Here is an 18155-nt window from a genome sequence, read left to right as displayed (position 1 = left end):
TCAATCACTTTTTTTTTGTATTTTTTTGAAGTGAGAAGTGGGGTGGAAGTCAGACAGACTCCCACATGCACCTGACTGGGATCCACCCGGCATGACCACCAGGGGGTGATGCTCTGCCCATCTGGGAAGTTGCTCTGCAACCCATTCTAGCCTAGCATCTGAAGTGGAGGCCATGGAGCCATCCTCAGCGCCTGGGCCAACTTTGCTCCAATGGAGCTTTGGCTGTGGGAGGGGAAGAGAAGAAAGTAAGAAAGGAGAGGGGGAAGGGTGGAGAAGCAGATGGGCACTTCTCCTGTGTTCCGTGGACAGGAATTGAACCTAGGACTTCCACACACCGGGCCGATGCTCTACTGCTGAGCCAACTGGCCAGGGCCCTCAGTCACATTTTTAAAAGTTGCTAAGATTCAAACAGAAGCTAAACTGAAATAAAACATATGGTAAAAAATTAGATGCTTTGTTTGCAATGTGGCATTTATTGTACAAGGCAAACACCAGGCCAGATTGTAGGAACAGAAGTGTATCTCTGCATAGTGAGCTCTCGTAGAGTATGCGCAAAGGATACTCTGAACACAATACACTTTTTTGGACCAGTTTTCATATACCTTCCATACCAAAGGGCATACCTACCACATGACTTATAGTGGCTTAAAAAGAAAAGTTGAAGCATATCATTAAGAAAAATGCTGCAAGATGTGTCTATAAAGAGTACTGTAGTTGTTAAGGCAAGAGGCATGTGGCCTTCCAGAGTCTGGGGAATGCCTGGCTTCATCTTGAGAGGAAGTCTCCATTTTGGAAAGCAGCTGGCTCACACTCTTTTCGGGTTTGTTCTCTTTTGGGCACTCCTAGCTTTAATGTTCTTCCTAGCGCTGGTGGGTTTGGGAGCAGGTGGCTTTCCCTTCGGTTTTGGAGGATTGCTACGACTGATGCGGCCAGCTGTTCGCTTCTGGTCGTGGATTGTTTTCTGCTGTTCCCGCAGCCTCTCTTCCCACTGCTGGGAGGCAATTTGTAAATGTGATTGTCAAGTACATCTTACCCTTTTACACTAGTAAACTAGTATCAGAAGAACTAATGAAATTTTTTTACTGTTACATACTAATCACAACAGTAGTTATGGTGCTACCCTATGTTGTTGAGCACTTATCATGTACCAGTGACTTTGGAAAATGATGACTATATAATGAAGTCTTGACATGCATTCATTTTGTTGAAACTCACAACAGCCCTTGTAGGTGGACACCACTGTCATGATCAGGAAACAAACACACCAAGGTAATTTGCAGAAGGTCAAATAGCTGATAAATGTCAGAGTTAGAATTCAAATTTACTAGTCTGACTCCAGATCCTAAGGCCCTGACTCATGTAGTTTTTCCCATTGGCCCTCTACTGTAACATACACACAGAGCAAAGCCTTCTAAGAAGGGTTGACATAGCTAAAAGCAAAAATTTATCCACCCTCACCAAAGGTCAGAGGCCTCTTAACACACTTATGGACTCATTTAATACTCTCATTTCCAAAAGAAGACAGAAGTGTCACTTACACCTAGTAATCCACACAAGTGTGAGCTAGCCAGAACTGATGGGAAATGAGTCATTCTGGACACTCAAGTTTCCTTAATAGAAAAGGACTTACTATTTATAATATAAAGAAATTCTATTTATTTTAAAAGCTGCTTAGAAGAAAAAATAAAAAAGTGAGGCCACATAAACAGACATTGCTTTTTATTATAACACACATCTCTAATTTGTTAGAATATATTTCAATCTGCAAAGGGTCTGAGCACAACTATAGGCCAGACATTCTTCTAGGCACAAGAAATACAATGAAATGAAAGACACTGTTCCCACCCTCCTGAGGTGTGCTAAAATAAAAAAAGTTGTTACTGTCTGTTGCTATTGTATAGTGACATTTTCAAATCCTTACTGAAGTATATTGTAGTGTTGGTTGCAAAAGTAAATGGCCCAAACAGCTGTTTCTTGAATGCTTTCCTTCCCTTCAGGTCCTTATGGTGGACCTAACCTTCTACATTGATGTGTCTAATTCACTGCAGTCTTGGAAAACAGATAACTAATTCTTCCAGAATGTTCTGCCTAGTAAGAATAAGGCATATCCCTGAGCAACTCACGAGACTTTTGCTCAGCTATAGCAGTAGTGTTTGGTTCTTTTATGCAAAAATGCACTGAGTAGGAGAGGCTGTGTTACATAAGTCAGCATTAATATACACCAAGGGTCCCCAAACTTTTTACACAGGGGGCCAGTTCACTGTCCCTCAGACCGTTGGAGGGCCAGACTATAAAAAAAACTATGAACAAATCCCTATGCACACTGCACATATCTTATTTAAAGTAAAAAAACAAAACGAGAACAAATACAATATTTAAAATAAAGAACAAGTAAATTTAAATCAACAAACTGACCAGTATTTCAATGGGAACTATGGGCCTGCTTTTGGCTGAGATGGTGGTGCCCCTTCTGGAACTGCGGTGGGGGCCGGATAAATGGCCTCAGGGGGCCGCATGTGGCCCGTGGGCTGTAGTTTGGGGACCCCTGATATATACTGTTCCCTTAACCAAGTGTTTTATTCATGCAAACAAAGAAGTCATAGGCAGTAGCAATACCTTTGTGTACCTTAAAACACAAATTCTCCTGAGTACATCTAAACATATTTTCGTGAGAGGAGATACTTTAAATATTTCAAATCAGCATCCTCATTTTCTTAGTTCTAGTGTGACTTCACATGTCTGGCAAAAAAAATTATTCTAACTCCTCCAATTGAATTACCAATATTTCTATAATATTACCGTTAAAATCATGGATAGTACAAAATATAAAATAATTACTTTTGTTTATATTTTATATTGATGAAAGTCTTAGTTATTTTATTTTATTTTTTATTTTTTATTTTTTTGCATTTTTCTGAAGCTGGAAACAGGGAGAGACAGTCAGACAGACTCCCGCACGCGCCCGACCGGGATCCACCCGTCACACCCACCATGGGGCCACGCTCTGCCCACCAGGGGGCGATGCTCTGCCCATCCTGGGCGTCGCCATGTTGAGACCAGAGCCACTCTAGCGCCTGGGGCAGAGGCCAAGGAGCCATCCCCAGTGCCCGGGCCATCTTTGCTCCAATGGAGCCTTGGCTGCGGGAGGGGAAGAGAGAGACAGAGAGGAAGGCACGGCAGAGGGGTGGAGAAGCAAATGGGCACTTCTCCTATGTGCCCTGGCCGGGAATCAAACCCGGGTTCTCCGCACGCTAGGCTGACGCTCTACCGCTGAGCCAACCGGCCAGGGCAGTCTTAGTTATTTTAAATACAGGGAAAAATTCTGCTTTGTACAGTGATGGGTGAGTTTTGGAACTAGGTATTCACACTCTTACATATAAATGTCTGTTTTAATCCTTCTGTATATTAATTCTGTTCAAGAACCTGACTGCTAAAACCATGAAATGTAATACAATAAAGAAATAAACAAATAAAACAAAAACAAAACCCACTAATTTAATCCGAAAATAAGCAACAGGTCAGTATTGGATTTGGATGCAAGCAAATTGCTTTTGAAGTTGAAGAGAGATTTATGATAAAAATTCCAAGTGAGAATAGCTATACACGTAACTACATATCAAAGAGAATGAGAAGAATTCCCAGATTCTGCAGAATATCTTTACATACACTTAAGCCCATATTTTTAGCATTGCTAATTATACTTACTATGGATCTTTTACTGAGCTGATCTCTCCATTTTTCAACTAAACAATTTTCAAGGAGCATCATCCTGAAAAAGAGTGATTTATATTAATAAACAACTTCTGATTATGAAAGTAAAAAGTTTAAAAATGCAAAAATAAAAGAAAAATTATTCAATAACCTCATAATTCACCATTTATACTTTGTTAATATATCTTCTTATTCTCCCTTGTACTTATATATACATATATTTTAGACCACACTGTATATTTAAATCATATTACACATTTTCTTTTATTATTGTATTATATAGGGTGGGAAAAAAGTAGTTTTATAGTTGTTTGTATGGAAAATAATACAATAATTAATAAATAATAATACAAGAATGAACTGTGTTTTGCACACTCACAACCATATACCTACATTTTAACCCACTCTGTATGCATTTTCTGATATAACTAGAATTTAAAAATATAACATTAATAACTAAATAATATTACAAATATTAATATCTATAACATTTTATATGTGTGTCTCTCTCTAAATATATACATATATATGCAAACACATACACACATATAGGTTTTCAAAGCATAGTGCCAAATTGTTTTCAAAATGATTGAATTATTTTTTTAAGTGATAAGAGGGGAACTAGTGAGACAAACTCCCACATACGCTTTGACCAGGATCTATCCAGCAACCCCTATCTAGGGCTGATGCTTGAATCAACCAAGCTATTTTTAGCACCTGAGGCTGACAGACTCGGACCAAGGTGCTATCCTCAGTGCCTGAGGTGACACTCGGGTCAATAGAGCCACTGGCTGGGGGAAAGGAAGAGAGAGAGAGAATGGGGATAAGGAGCGGGAGAGAAGCAGGTCAGCACTTCTCTTGTGTCCCCTGACTGGGGGTTGAATCTTGGGTGTCCATATGCTGGGCCGATGTTCTACTCACTGAACCTGCTGGCCAGAGCCAAAATGATTGAACTTTTAATTCAATTCACTAACACTAAGACTAAGTAACAATTAAACCTTGTTTTTATTTGGATTGAAGAATTACATATAATATTTATTCATGTATTATTTACTATTTGTATTTTTTCTGGATCATCTCTATAAATTTATGTACACATATTCTTATGTTGCAGGTTTAAATTTTTAATGAAATTTATTGAGGTGACATTGATTAATGAGATCATATAGGTTTCAAGAGTATGTTTCTATGATACACGATCTGAATATTGCATTGTGTGACCATCACCCAAAGTCAAACCATCTCTTGAGAATATTATACTAAGTGAAATAAGTCAGTCAGAAAAAGGTCTAATGTTTTAAATAGTAACTTATATTAAATTTCTAGAGAATAAGATTACTATTCCCTTGTCATACCTGTTGTATGTTTTCAATTTTTGTCTTTCTGTTTTTGTTTGTAATTTTTATGTACATGCTAGTATGTAGTCAAATATGTTAAAGACATTTTTCCCATGTCATTTCTTACATTAATTTTATGTTTACAAAGTATTTTGCCACTTAAATGTTATACATTTATTTACCTAATTTTATCCTTTTTGACTAAGATTTTTAAAAGATTTATCTCTACATTTTAAATATATTTTAGAGTATAAGTAAAAATATGTACTATTTTCCCCAATAAAAATCTTTGCAAGTTTTACTAAATAACATTTCTTACATAATATAGTTCTTTTATGCATTTGAATCTGTTTAAAGACTTTTTCCTCTGCTTTATTTTTCTTTATGTCTACACTTGTACCACATGGTTTCAACAACTGTAGCATTATACCAATTTGAATGTCTCATAAAGAATATTTTTTCTAATCTCTATTTTCAAAATATCCTTTACATGCCTTTGCTAGTTCATTCTTCCAAGTGGTTATTAGCATCATTTGTGAATAAATCTCAATCATCCATAAAATTTTATTGGCATTTTTATCAGAATTGCATTAAATTTACAAACTAACCTGGGAAAGATGACATGAAAACTCTTATTAATTCATTTATAATCCAGTCATTTCTCTAAGTCGAATTTAATGACTAACAATATAATATAGTACATCCCCAGAACTGCACCTAATACTGAAGCAGACACAAACACCATGCAAGTGACAAGCCTGAAAATACTCACTCAACATTCATTCATTCAGCTTCTTTAGAGAGACAAGTTGTAAGTAGAACAAATTTAAAACAAAAACACAAAGTGCTATGTGAGTTATGAGGACTATAAGCATAACGAAGTACTGATAGAGTACAGAACAAAAGAGTTCCAAGTGAGGTCAATTAAAAAAAATTTTTTTTTTGAGAAATAGAGTTTTGAACTATATCTGGAACAAGCGAACAAATGAGCATGAATGGAAGAGAATCAAAGGGAAGACTTGTTCTATAAAAATAGATACTTTTGCTGGAGAACTATATTGCAGCAAGTTTTGGGCTCATCCTAAACCCTGTGCTGCAGTGTTAGATGTTTATGTTATAAAGAGCGTACCGATATGTACTAAAAATATGCTAAGGAAAGAGATGTAGGGAGACACATTTCCAGCTAGAGATGAGAGTAGAGAACTGTGTGTGAGTATGTGTGTGTGTGTGTGTGTGTGTAATACTGTAGCAATAATTGTAAATTAAGTGTATATTAAAAAGTATGAAACTGTAGTCTCAAACGACCATCTTGACTTGATCTGTAAGTTATATGACCTTAAAAAACTCAGTATTTCCTATAGTAAGACTCATTTGAATGATTTGACATGAATTGGTTTTACTCAAACTAATTTATCTGCCTATATGTTTTTGAAATCATTTAATGACTTCTGAAATTGATTTTTAATGATTCCATTCAAATACTCATATTTCTATTTTCCCTTAATCTATGAAAAATTGATATATAAGATACATGATATCCCAATAAAGGCATGTATTAAAATTGGTTTTTTAAAAAGCTGGTGCCATTTTTTTTTTAACCATGACTACTAAATGGGATTGATGTTTCTGTAGGCTGTGTGCTGTTTCTTCTGTCCCTCTGTGCCTACCGTGAGCGCCACTCATAGCACATGATGAGAACATCTTGATGGGGCAGGATGTGAGGACACTGGCAGGAAGAATTCGTGATGAGTGGGACTTGGGTTCGAGGGATAGGTGATGAGGACTTGAAGATCTCTTTCACATCCACCACCGTTGTAACTTCATTACAGCCACTCCTCTGTACAGCTTTTATTTTGGCATGGATAACTGCAGTTTAAAAATTGATATAAATGTTGTTGAAGTCTTTGGAAAAAAATAGGGTTGGTGCATTCATGCCAACCTCCTGAGCCTCTCTTAAAGAACCACTCCTGTAATTATGGTCATGTCCAAGTTGCCCAGATGCAGACAAAGAGCCCACAATCACATTCTAAATATAAGGCCTCGCATATTGTCAACATTGTCTTAAAAGTTGTGAGTCATGCTGCAAGATGTAAAAGTAAACTAACAAACGGGCTTCGTTTAGTTTCCGCCTTTGGATCAGTGACTGCTCAGTGGGCTATAGTTACGGTTTGAATCCCAGACCCTTCTCAGCTCTAAAATTTTATAGTTCTAAAATTAAGTGTTGATTTTTTTCCGTCAAAAAACACATCAGGAAATTTAGTTACATAGACTGTCAATAAAAATTTCATAGAAACAAATATTTGTTTATAATCTGCCTTGTGATGGTTTGAAGTGAGAATCCTATATTCTCAGAATCATAAGCAACCTTGAAATTTACATTGTTCAGTTACCCATCTGAGGCTTAAATTTCCTCTCTTCCAGAGGAAGTCATCAGAGCCATATCGTTTTAGACTAGGAGTCTCTGAAGATCACTGTTCTCAGTCCTTTCATTTCCCACACTATCAGAGCGAGTTCTGTGGTGAGTAGAGGTAGAACTGTTATTACAGATGACTGTTTATGTTACTGTGTCTCATCAAACTTTAAATTCTGGCTGTTTTGGACCCTCGTTATTACGGCCTGTCATAGAGTCAGACCACTATGGATCTGTCTTGAATTTCATCTGAGGAACCTGGTTTATGAAGAAGCCAAAAGATTTAAAGAGAAATGGTTTCATTCTCAAAACAGTTATGAGGCCATGACACCTCAGAGAACAGCATGGAGTAAAACTCTGCTGATGGACTAAGTAGGTCAGGTTAAGACAATATGTCTATGTACAACAGATTTTAAAGAACAAGAACTACTAGAAAAAAAGTGTGTTTTGTGTTTTTTTTGGTTGAATTACCCCCCATTAAGCTATGTACAATTCTCAAGTCTGATACCTTAAAAAAAGTTATTTTGGGGATTTTTATGTTGCCATGATTTTCTTATTTTCATGTATTTATATAACATATTATTATGATATAAAATATCAGCTTGAATATGGAAAACTAAGTTGGAAAATAAAATGAACATTTTTTTTTCCAAAATAGTTTCAATTTATTTCAGCAGAAATAATTTAAGAAATTCAAAGTAACATAAAATAGCCTGAACAGATATTTTAAATTAAATTTTGTTTCAAGTGATAGTAGTAGAATTAAATTGACTTAAAACACTCAAAATAGAATGATTGACTTATTCTTTGAAGAAAGTGCTGATGTGTTTTTTAGGTAAGAGAAAAGATGGCATTTAAGCTATATCAATAATTGTAGCCATAGGGTTTTGTGATTCATATTTTTTACAGCTTCTTTAAGATGTTAAATATTCATAGTTATTTATAAGTAAAAACATACATAGGCAGATCTTAATTACTGGGCCTTGAGCTTCAGATAACCAAATCTATGGATCACTGAGCCACCTTTCCTGCAGCATTGAAATCTCTCTCTCTCTCTCTCTCAAAAAAAAAAAAATAATAATGTGATGTGTGCTGTCCTGGCTGAGCAGGACCTCTCATTGAGATAAGATCATGATGTCAAACTCACAGTCTGAGCCACATCACTGTTCTCAGCTGAGTTACTTACTTTGTGCTTACTTGAATTACCCAGAAATGCAAGAAGTTTTACAGTTGTTATTGTGCCATCTGAAACCTACACAGTTAACTAGAAAAATCATCAAATCTCTTCTTTACTCTATGACAAGCAGACCCAGCTTTGGAATGTGCTAAGTACCAAAGTGAATGGTCACATTAGATGACTTACCATAACTGTAGTTTTTGCTCAAATATGTTGCCAGAGTTGGCTTCACTTTTTTGCACTTGCACCGGTCTAGAGAAGACAAGAGAGAGACAAGATGTTGGACAGGATTCAGAGAAGTCATTCTGGGGAGAAGTAAACAGTGTCTTTATGACAAAGAACTCACCAGGGCTTAGACGTTTACAATCAGCGTCAAGAGGCCTTTCCTGTACCATCATGTCTGGTGTGATATCTATCCATTTAGCATCTGAAACATACACAGGATCACACAGATATGGTCAGTGATTGGGTCTGTTCACTTGCTAGAATATGGAACCATCTGGCGACATAAACTAATACAGCATCAAAAAATAATATTAAAAAGTAATAATGGCAAACAAATGTTGAATACTTCTTTCATATAGCCATCCTTGGGCTTAGTAGGAAAGACTTTCAAGTGAGATTGCCTATCCAGCACAAGCTGCTGTGAACACACATCCATTTAACCTTCCTGATACGTACAGCCTAGTGGAACAAATTCTGTCTTTCCTTTCCAGATTTATTTTAAAATGTTGATATTATAAGTTGACAGTTTACATTAATCAAAATAACCAGAGTATTTCCAAATCCCCACCTCACATTTTGCAGTGCAGAAACAGTTCATGCTACTTAATACAAAACAAGCATAACCCTTGATCACTTACATAATTTAAGAAAGGAATAGCTTTTTTCTAAAACTAAATTAGTTTTGATTTTTCACTTCTCTTTACTTTTCTTCTTTCATATTTTGGGCAATGATCTGAGGTATGTATAACTTGAGAAACTTCACCATAATCTCTTTAAATTTGCAGCAATCTGGGTCAGGGATAAAACAATGCAAAAATATTCTTAGGTTTCACTTCAATAAGTGGATTTAAACCTGCTCCTTCTTCCTAGAAAAACAACAAAATGACCAAAGAGAAAAGGAGGAAGTGGGAGAGAGATCCAGTCAACTAAGATGCCACAAATGTTGGCTCTTGGTCAAAAATCAGGAAACAGGCATCACAATTTTCCAGGGTGACTAAATTTACAAGCTGTACTGCTGGTGGGGAGCGATGATTGCAAAGCTCTTTCTTTTTTTCAGAAAGAGCTTTCAAGAGCTAACATTAAATGGAGTATCCTGGTGGTATTGCTTTAAAGATTAAGTGATATGTGTAAAGTGCTTAACACTGGCTCAGACCCATCTTAAGATTTATTATCTACCTGTTTCCTACTGCTACTATTGCTATTCTGTTGTTTCTGTAAATGAAACCGTCCCCGATGTCTCCCTTTGCAAGCAAAATGCCCCCTCTCCCTTTCATGGGACGTGGTGTTCTCCAGCTCCTGAAATTCCTAGGGAAAAATCAAATTCTTCCGTGAATAAAGTCACAGCCCTTCCCAACTCCCCCAATCCTCTGAAGTGGATGGAGTGGGGCGCTGACTGACCACCCGCGGGCAGCTGTAGGTGTGGCAGCATGATTCGCACGTGGCAGCGACAGTCAAGTATGGCTCCTCATCCCCCTCAGTCCTTCCCCTGGCCTCACCCTCCGGGAGGTCAGTGACGATGGCCTCAGGCGAGATGCACACTCCGCGGTCGTAAACAGGCAGGTCGTCGCAGGCCAGGTTCTCGGGCCAGCTGTGGTTGTACATCTTCATGAGGGGCTCACAGTCGTCGCGTGCGTGCTGGCACACCGACTTACATGGCTTGATGGGGTCGTGCAGGAACTCCAGGGTGCAGATAGGCGCGTACATGGCACAGAGGAAGAAGCGCAGCACAGCGCTGCAGTTCACATCCACCAGCTCCTCGTACTGCTCGATGGCTAGGATGGCGTTCTCCTGCGTGCTGTGGTGCAGGTGGTTGGGCATCCGCGTGATGTTCCAGGGCATGTGTCTGCACATGGGGATGCGCACCGCCTCGCACGGCGCGCTGCGCACGCCCAGCGCCAGGCGCAGCCACAGGCACAGCGCTGCCAGGATGGAGGGGAGCATCGCACTGTCCTCCCGCGCCGCGACCCCGACTGGCCGAAAGCGCCCTTCCCTTTCGGCCGCCTCCGCTAGTGCTTCTCTTGCCTCTCGCCGAGGAGGAAGTCCTTTAAGGCACGGGACTCCCCAGACTCCCTTGGGCAGCGATGTGAAGTCTCTGGGGTTGGCCGGAGGTGTGCTCTGTGTGGAGCACAGTGCGAGAGCAGAGTCAGCCCTCAGCCTTCGGGGTGCGAGCCCGTCCAGGCAACTCCAGCCCCGAACCCTGCAGCCCCACGCGCAGCCAGCCACGGCCATTGCGGGACCCTATTTATCCCAACACCTCCCCTGACGTGGGCTCAGAACGCTCCCCTGGCAGCTGCAGGCGCGGCGCGACGCGGGCTCCCCCTCCGCCGCTCCACCTCCAGCCCTCTCCTTTGTAGAAGCGGTGACATCATCTTCTCCCGGCCGCAGCCCTGTGCTGGAACCTGACATTACCCCCAAATCCCTCCTTTTTGGTCTGGCCCGTCCTTTCTCTTCGGACCAAGAAAAAGAGCCTCTGGCAGTCGTTTTGGACACCGGATCCAAGAGGGTGCAAGAGAGGATTTCAAGAGAGGAAAAGATGATCTTCTGAGTCAAAACTGAACTTTGCACCCTCAGCTTTCCCAATTACACAGTTGGAGGGAAATGGGAACTTCAGCTGCCTTTTAATTCTGAAAAATTCCTGCTTCCTCCAGGGGCCTGAGACACACTGAGTAGTGGATTGTCGTGTGGGAGGGGAGAGTGCAGTAGTAATAGTTGGAAGAGGATGGACATGTTATGTAAACAAACCACCTCACCCTGCCCCACATGGTATGGAGTTTGTTTTGCCATTGTAGTGGCTAGTAGAAATTAGTTTGAACTAAAGCTTTTCCAGAATGGAATTTGGTCTGTACCTACCCCAGGAACAGAACTGCTTGAAGGTACTCTAGCATCTTCTAGTCTGAGAAGTGTCTGCATTTAGGATCTTCCCACTTTTTTCTTCCAACTCCCTATTCTTCTCTCCAGCAATAATGAAACCCAGGAGAAAACAAAGAAAACTTTAGACACCACAATCTGACAGATTATTTTTCCCCTTCATGCCAAGTGATTTCAACCCAGCAACCTAAAAACTTGATTTTTTTTTTGATGTGCTTGGAAATTTAAATTGATTAAGAAGTAATGTACCATGGAAAACAAGTAGATGTGTTTTGTTTTCTCTTTTATTTTTATTAAAAAGTGGTAGTAAAATCTACTGCTGGCTCAGCTATCCACAGAAAAGGGAGGCATTATTGTTACAAGAGTATGTGGATCCTCAGGCAGTAAGATTCCTGGGATATGTTATTTTCTTAGGGCATTGGAATATGGAAACATGTTCTCTGAATGTTTATCTTAAAAGACATAGTTTCACTGGAAATCTGAATTTAAAGCAGGCAGGTTTTTCTCTCTGAAACTTAGAGCCACCAGGCTAGGGCTGGGGACTAAAATAGTCCAAGGAACTAAAAAGCACAACTGACATTTACTGAGCATTTACAATGGACCAGGGCTAGGCATAGTGTCAAGTACTTTAAATGCACTATCTTATGGAAGGGGGAATGAATTAAGCACATAAGTTTCAAGGATAAATGAGACAAATGCATTCCAGGATTCACTCCAAGAGTCCTGTTCTATTTAGGGGAAGCCCAAGGCATCCAAATACAGGCAGGTCAGCCCCGCAAGGTATTCCCGGTCTCTATAGGACAGATCTCAAGCTTCAAAAACGCCAAGTCAAGCAAAGGGGATAGATGGCTCAATGAGATCTTAACATATTTCCAGCAATAAAATCCAGTGAATGAAAAATACGTACCTATTTTTCAACCTGAGTTCCGAAGAGGGAGGAAAATACAGTTTTTTTTGTTGTTTGTATTTTTTTTCTGAAGCTGGAAACGGGGAGAGACAGTCAGACAGACTCCCGCATGCGCCCGACCGGGATCCACCCGGCACGCCCACCAGGGGCGACGCTCTGCCCACCAGGGGGCGATGCTCTGCCCCTCCAGGGCGTCGCTCTGCCGCGACCAGAGCCACTCTAGCGCCTGGGGCAGAGGCCAAGGAGCCATCCCCAGCGCCTGGGCCATCTTTGCTCCAATGGAGCCTTGGCTGCGGGAGGGGAAGAGAGAGACAGAGAGGAAGGAGGGGGTGGGGGTGGAGAAGCAAATGGGCGCTTCTCCTATGTGCCCTGGCCGGGAATCGAACCCAGGTCCCCCTCACGCCAGGCCGACGCTCTACCGCTGAGCCAACCGGCCAGGGCCGAAAATACAGTTTTGAGAAAACTGAACAGGCTGTTCTTTTCCTGGGAGTTGCTTGAGGAGGGAAAACTTAGAGAAGGCTCATATGTCTGCAACCAGTTTGAACATCCTGCAATTGTTTAACCACACAAGTACCAAGTCCTTGGTACTTTCAGGTGTATCCTTGATGTTCTCTAGGACATGTCCTTTAAGAAAGGGCACCCCATTAGATACCTTGGTAGTCTGTCCCTAATGCTTCAGGATGGGGAGGGGGAGATTAGTGAAAGATTGATCAGGCAATTTTGTCAGTTCACTTACCTCTTCATGTCTTGCTTTAGCACACAATCATTAACCTATACTTCAAATTGATTTGCCAAACTTGTGTAACTAAAGAAGTTGCCTTGGTCACTAGCTTTGCTCTAGTGATTCATTTTCAATCTCAAGTGCCTGCTTCTCTGTCCACCCCTTAAATGTTTGCAGTTCTCTGGGTCTCCATTCTCAGACCTTGTTTTGTTTTCTACACTCCCCGCTACTCCAGGTTTTCCTGGCTTGGGCACTGTTGACATTAGGGTCAGATAATTCTTTATTGGGAGGGAGAGGAGGCTGTCCTGCACATTATATTGTAGATAGTAGCATCCCTGGCCTCCTCCCACTAGATGCCATGGCAGCTGAGCTCCCACCCATAGTGAAAATAAAAGATGTTTTCAGATATTACCAACTGTCTCCTGGGGGGGGGGGGGGGTAAAGTCACTCAGGTGAAGAACCGCTGTTCTACGCTTTGGCTTCAATGACTACTTAGATGCTAATGGTTTCCCATCTAGACTCCTGCTTCTGTGGGCCTTTGGAAGTGCTTATTCAACTGTTCCTGGATTGTTTGCATCTGCACACCCACCCCACAACTATCTCAAAATCAACCAATTGTAAACTAAATGTATCTTTTTAAGTTCTTGACTATTCAAATTCCCAGTGCCTGAAACTAGAGCCCTTTCTTAGTTTAAATCTTTCTCCATAGTTCCTAACTCTGTTCCATCCTCTGTATTCCATTCCACCACCTCTGACAGTATCTCTTGTCTGGATTATGACAGCATCTTCCTCCTTCTTTTGCCGTTTGCTTTGCCCTATCTGTTCTCTGCAGTCACAGAGAACTGAGTGAGCTCCCTAAGGTATGCATATCTGCTGATGCCTCTCCCTAGCTTTGAAGTTCTCCATGGCTCAAACCACCCTCAGTATTAATGCTAAATTCTGAAATGGCTTCCAAGGCCCTGAGTGACCTGTCCCCATAGTGCCTTCTGCCTCAAAATCGAACCCCAACAGTACACTTATTTTCTCTTGTCTCCCATGACTTTCATCCAGAAATGTTTCTCCCACTTTTACCTGGCTCACTCCTCCTCATCTTTGAGACGTAGGTCAAATGAAAAGACGCTTTAAACTTGGAAAGCGAGGGTCCTTTTAAAAAGTTGCTTCTTTTTTCTTTATTCCATATTAGAGATCCTAACATTACATAGACATAAACCAAAAAACCAGTTAATTTTGTCCTTGAAGATGCTAACCTTCCAACTCACAGGCATCTAGGCTTTTGTGGTATTGCCAGGTGATGGGTGAGGGCAGCAGTGTCCTGCAAGTGTACCAGGGGCAATGTCCCCTAGTCCCCTAGGCTCTGTTCTGTGGTGGGAACAGGGACTGGGAAATGGCTACAATGAGTGATTGCTATCATTTCTTCAGCAAGGGACCCTTCTTTTCACTTTTAATTTGGAGGAAGAAGGTGGCAATTTTGGCAGAAGGGACAAGGCATGTGGGGCATAACAAGTGCTGCAGACGGCTTTCCTGACCCTGGTCTGTCCCCCAGTGTGGGTACTCACTTAACACTTAAATAAGTGCGGAAACAAATCCCTTCTCACCATACCTCCCCCCCACCCCCCTCAGTAAACGTGTATACCCTTCAGGATACTGGTGGCACTTCTGCCACTGCATTTCCTGTTGGCAGCAGAGAGCAAGTGAAAACAAGCTGCAGCGGTCAGTGGCTCGGGCAGTAATAGCTCCTGCGCGATTCACCGGGTCTTCCCAGGCCCCTGGGCCGGTTTTGGCTTCGCGCGTCCTGACCCCGACCCAACACCTGCGGAGGCCGGCACCGGGACAGACAGCAGCTTCGCTGAGACAGCACTCGGGCACAGCGGGCACAGCGGGGAGAGCCACGTGCCGCCACCCGCGGCTTACCGCCCCCGTGGATTCCGCTGGCCTTCGCGCGTGGCGTACCACAATGCCAGGGCGCATTCCCCTCCGCGGGGCCAGGGTCCCCCTGGGCGCCTGGCTGCTGGGCGGCCTCTGGGTCTGGGTGCTGGGCGGCCTCGGCGGCCTCGGGGCGGTCGCGCTGCGAGCCGGGCCCTGGGGCTCTCCGGGAGCGCCGCGCCCGTGCCAAGCGCCGCAGCAGTGGGAGGGGCGCCAGGTGCTTTACCAGCAGAGCAGTGGACGCAACAGCCGCACCCTGCTCTCCTACGATGGGCTCAACCAGCGCGTGCGGGTGCTGGATGAGAGGAAGGCGCTGATCCCCTGCAAGAGGTACCGGGGCGCGGGCTGGGCGGCTGGACGGTTGGGCGGCCCTATTGGTGAGGCTTAGGGGTTGCTCGAGGCGCTTCCCTCCCAGAGACTTTGCAAAGAGGATGGTTCCGGGATGGACAGCACGGTTGGGGGCACAGTCCGGGTGGGTGGAGGATCTGCGGCCTGCCCGGGCGCTGAATGAGGCCCAGCGGGGCGGAGGCGGGTTAAAATAGAAGGCGGCAGGAGCGGAATCATGTGGCCCGTAGCCCGCCGGGCCCAGGCTCCTGGCTTTTGGAGCCCCCTTCGACCTGGGGCATGTCTTCTGCACAGTGGCGTAGCGAACGTAACTGGTGCCCGGGGCACGACACTTTATTGCCCCCCCCCTTCTACTACGCTTTTCTTGGCGCCCCTCTGCGAGTGGCGCCCGGGGCATAATAGACCCCCGTGCCTCTCCCTCGCTACGCTACTGCTTCTGCACTGCCTAATTTTTTCTAAGAGCAATTTGCGAGTGAGGCACTTAGAACATATATTTTTAAAGAATTATTCTTTACATTTTGAAGGATAAGACAACAGTGCAACAGCTATTAACATTTTTGGTCTACTCAAAAAAAATTTTTTAAAGCAAGTGTTACATACTGTGATCCATTGAAGGACTACGAAATATATATATGTTAACCACTGGTCTATAATTCACCATTCCACATCTGCTGTGACAAAGCACATCCCTTTTCTGGGACCTCATCTTACTTCTGACCCCTTTAAGCCCTGGTTTCTATTTTGAGATCCCCACCTGTTAATTTTAGTCTTCCCATTTCTCTGTGTGTTTCTGTCCAGGTCATGTTAGTTTTTCTGTATGTCATTTGCATCATTAGGAGGCGTCATGTGAATGTCCATGGGATTAGGCTCCAGTGGGGAGTGAGATCTCAGCAAATCTTGATATCATTTCATCTAAAAGCTTTTACTGAGTATTAGGCATCTTGAAGAAAGTATGGGATCCTTTCAAAGCACTAAATTCAAGAGTGCAAGAAATCCATTATAAAGTGTTAAACACAAGTGCTGAGGAGGCCTGGAATGCCCAGTCATTGTGTGGTCTGGGAATATCTGTGAGATCTTCAAGAACGTGAAAGTTTTGTGCTAGGTTTTCAAGGACATAGTAATAGTAGTAGTAACAGCCAACATTTGAGCACTTGTTATGTCCCAAGCATGGTGCTGAGCATTTTACACATGTTATACAATTTGGTTTAAATCTCACAAGAACTTGACAGTGTAGGATTTATGATATTTATTTTAAAGACAGAGAATCTGTAGTTTTGGGAGATGAAACAACTTAAGATCTACAGCTGGGACTTAAAGAAGCAGAGTGGATTTTACCCCTGTGATATACCAGCCTCTTACTCGTTTATTCATTCATTCATTCTATATTCGTGTGTGTGTGTGTGTGTGTGTGTGTGTGTGTGTGTCACTGTGTATGAAGAGAGAGGGTCCTGGGCTTTTGGGAGGTCATAGTCTGAGGGTGGAGTCACATAAATAAAAAAATTCCATACAGTGAGATAAGGCATTAGCTGCATGCAATAAGAATGCCTCAGATGGGCACATAAGCCAGGCTTCCTGGAGTAAGTGAAACATGAGTAAGTCTCAAAGCTGACCAGAGAAGGTGTGGAGGGAAGAATGGTTTGGGGGGTGATGCAGGTGTATTTCAGGCCCAGTTTCTGTGCCATCTTGGAGTAGACATGGCTGGGTGTATTCCAAGAACTGCAGGCTGGTTGCAGTTAAGACTGAAGCACAGAGTATGATGAAAGGTTGGGATTCCACTGAAGGATTTTAAGACAATGGAATGTCATGACTGGATAACATAGAGATCATTAGATGCATGTTTGAGAATGGGAAAGAACAAGAGTAGAAGCAAGAGCATGCCCTAGGAAACTTTTGCAGAGGCCCAGGTTAAAAACAGGTAGTGGCAATGGTGATAGTGAGAATTGGACACATTAGGGAAGTGTTGAAGAGGTTTACTGAAGGACATGCAAGTGATCAGACAGTGTGTGGTTGAGGTGATGATGGAGAGGGAAGTATCATTCGGCTTCTGAAGCTAACCATACGATGGCATGGAGTAGGTGATGAAAATGACACTGTTCATGAGATACGGTTTGGCTTTCTGCACATCTGGTTAAAGGTTGATTGCTATTTTTTATGTGCATTGATGTGAAGGCTGGTACAGTAATAGTGTATTGATGAATAATCATTTTTTGAAGATGGACTGGATGGCCCCAAACTCACTATTGAAGCAGAGGAGTGTAGCTAGGAAAAGGATGACCTCCAGAGGAAGTATTTTCAAAATTTAAAAGATTAAGCTTTAAAGTCAGACAAAACTGGGTTTGAGTCCAGATTCCTGATGTAGGTCTCTGGGTAAGTTACCAAAGCTTACAAAATGGTAATACTAATAATGCCTAGTTTATTGTATTGTTGTGGGGATTAAATTAAATTAATCAAGTATGTAAAACACACAGTGTCTGACACACAGAGGTTACTTAGCATATGGCCATGGTTGTCCCTTCACAACTATTGTCATC

At 42.2% G+C, this 18155-nt stretch overlaps 2 protein-coding genes across 4 annotated transcripts in view; one reads left to right on the top strand and one right to left on the bottom strand.

Annotated features, from left to right (window-relative positions):
- Positions 1 to 502: 502 nt before the first annotated feature.
- On the bottom strand, positions 503 to 11249 carry SFRP4 (secreted frizzled related protein 4). Its single transcript, XM_066276632.1, has 6 exons — positions 10357 to 11249; positions 8982 to 9062; positions 8822 to 8887; positions 6716 to 6914; positions 3706 to 3769; positions 503 to 991 (listed from the first exon to the last, which is right to left on the bottom strand). Exons 1-6 carry the CDS (start codon positions 11087 to 11089, stop codon positions 806 to 808), a joined length of 1329 nt encoding a protein of 442 aa, XP_066132729.1. The 5' UTR covers positions 11090 to 11249; the 3' UTR covers positions 503 to 805.
- A 3804-nt stretch (positions 11250 to 15053) lies between these two features.
- The window catches only part of EPDR1 (ependymin related 1), a 43512-nt gene continuing 40410 nt past the window's right edge, over positions 15054 to 18155 (top strand). For all 3 annotated transcript variants that reach the window (XM_066272155.1, XM_066272156.1, XM_066272157.1), the window contains exon 1: positions 15054 to 15609. In XM_066272155.1, coding sequence (XP_066128252.1) covers positions 15311 to 15609 — 299 coding nt within the window. In that variant the 5' untranslated portion in view covers positions 15054 to 15310. The remainder of the gene's footprint in view (positions 15610 to 18155) is intronic.

This window comes from Saccopteryx bilineata, chromosome 4 (assembly GCF_036850765.1).
Source record: "Saccopteryx bilineata isolate mSacBil1 chromosome 4, mSacBil1_pri_phased_curated, whole genome shotgun sequence".
NCBI lineage: Eukaryota > Metazoa > Chordata > Mammalia > Chiroptera > Emballonuridae > Saccopteryx > Saccopteryx bilineata.
This window is presented reverse-complemented; position numbering and strand designations above follow the sequence as displayed.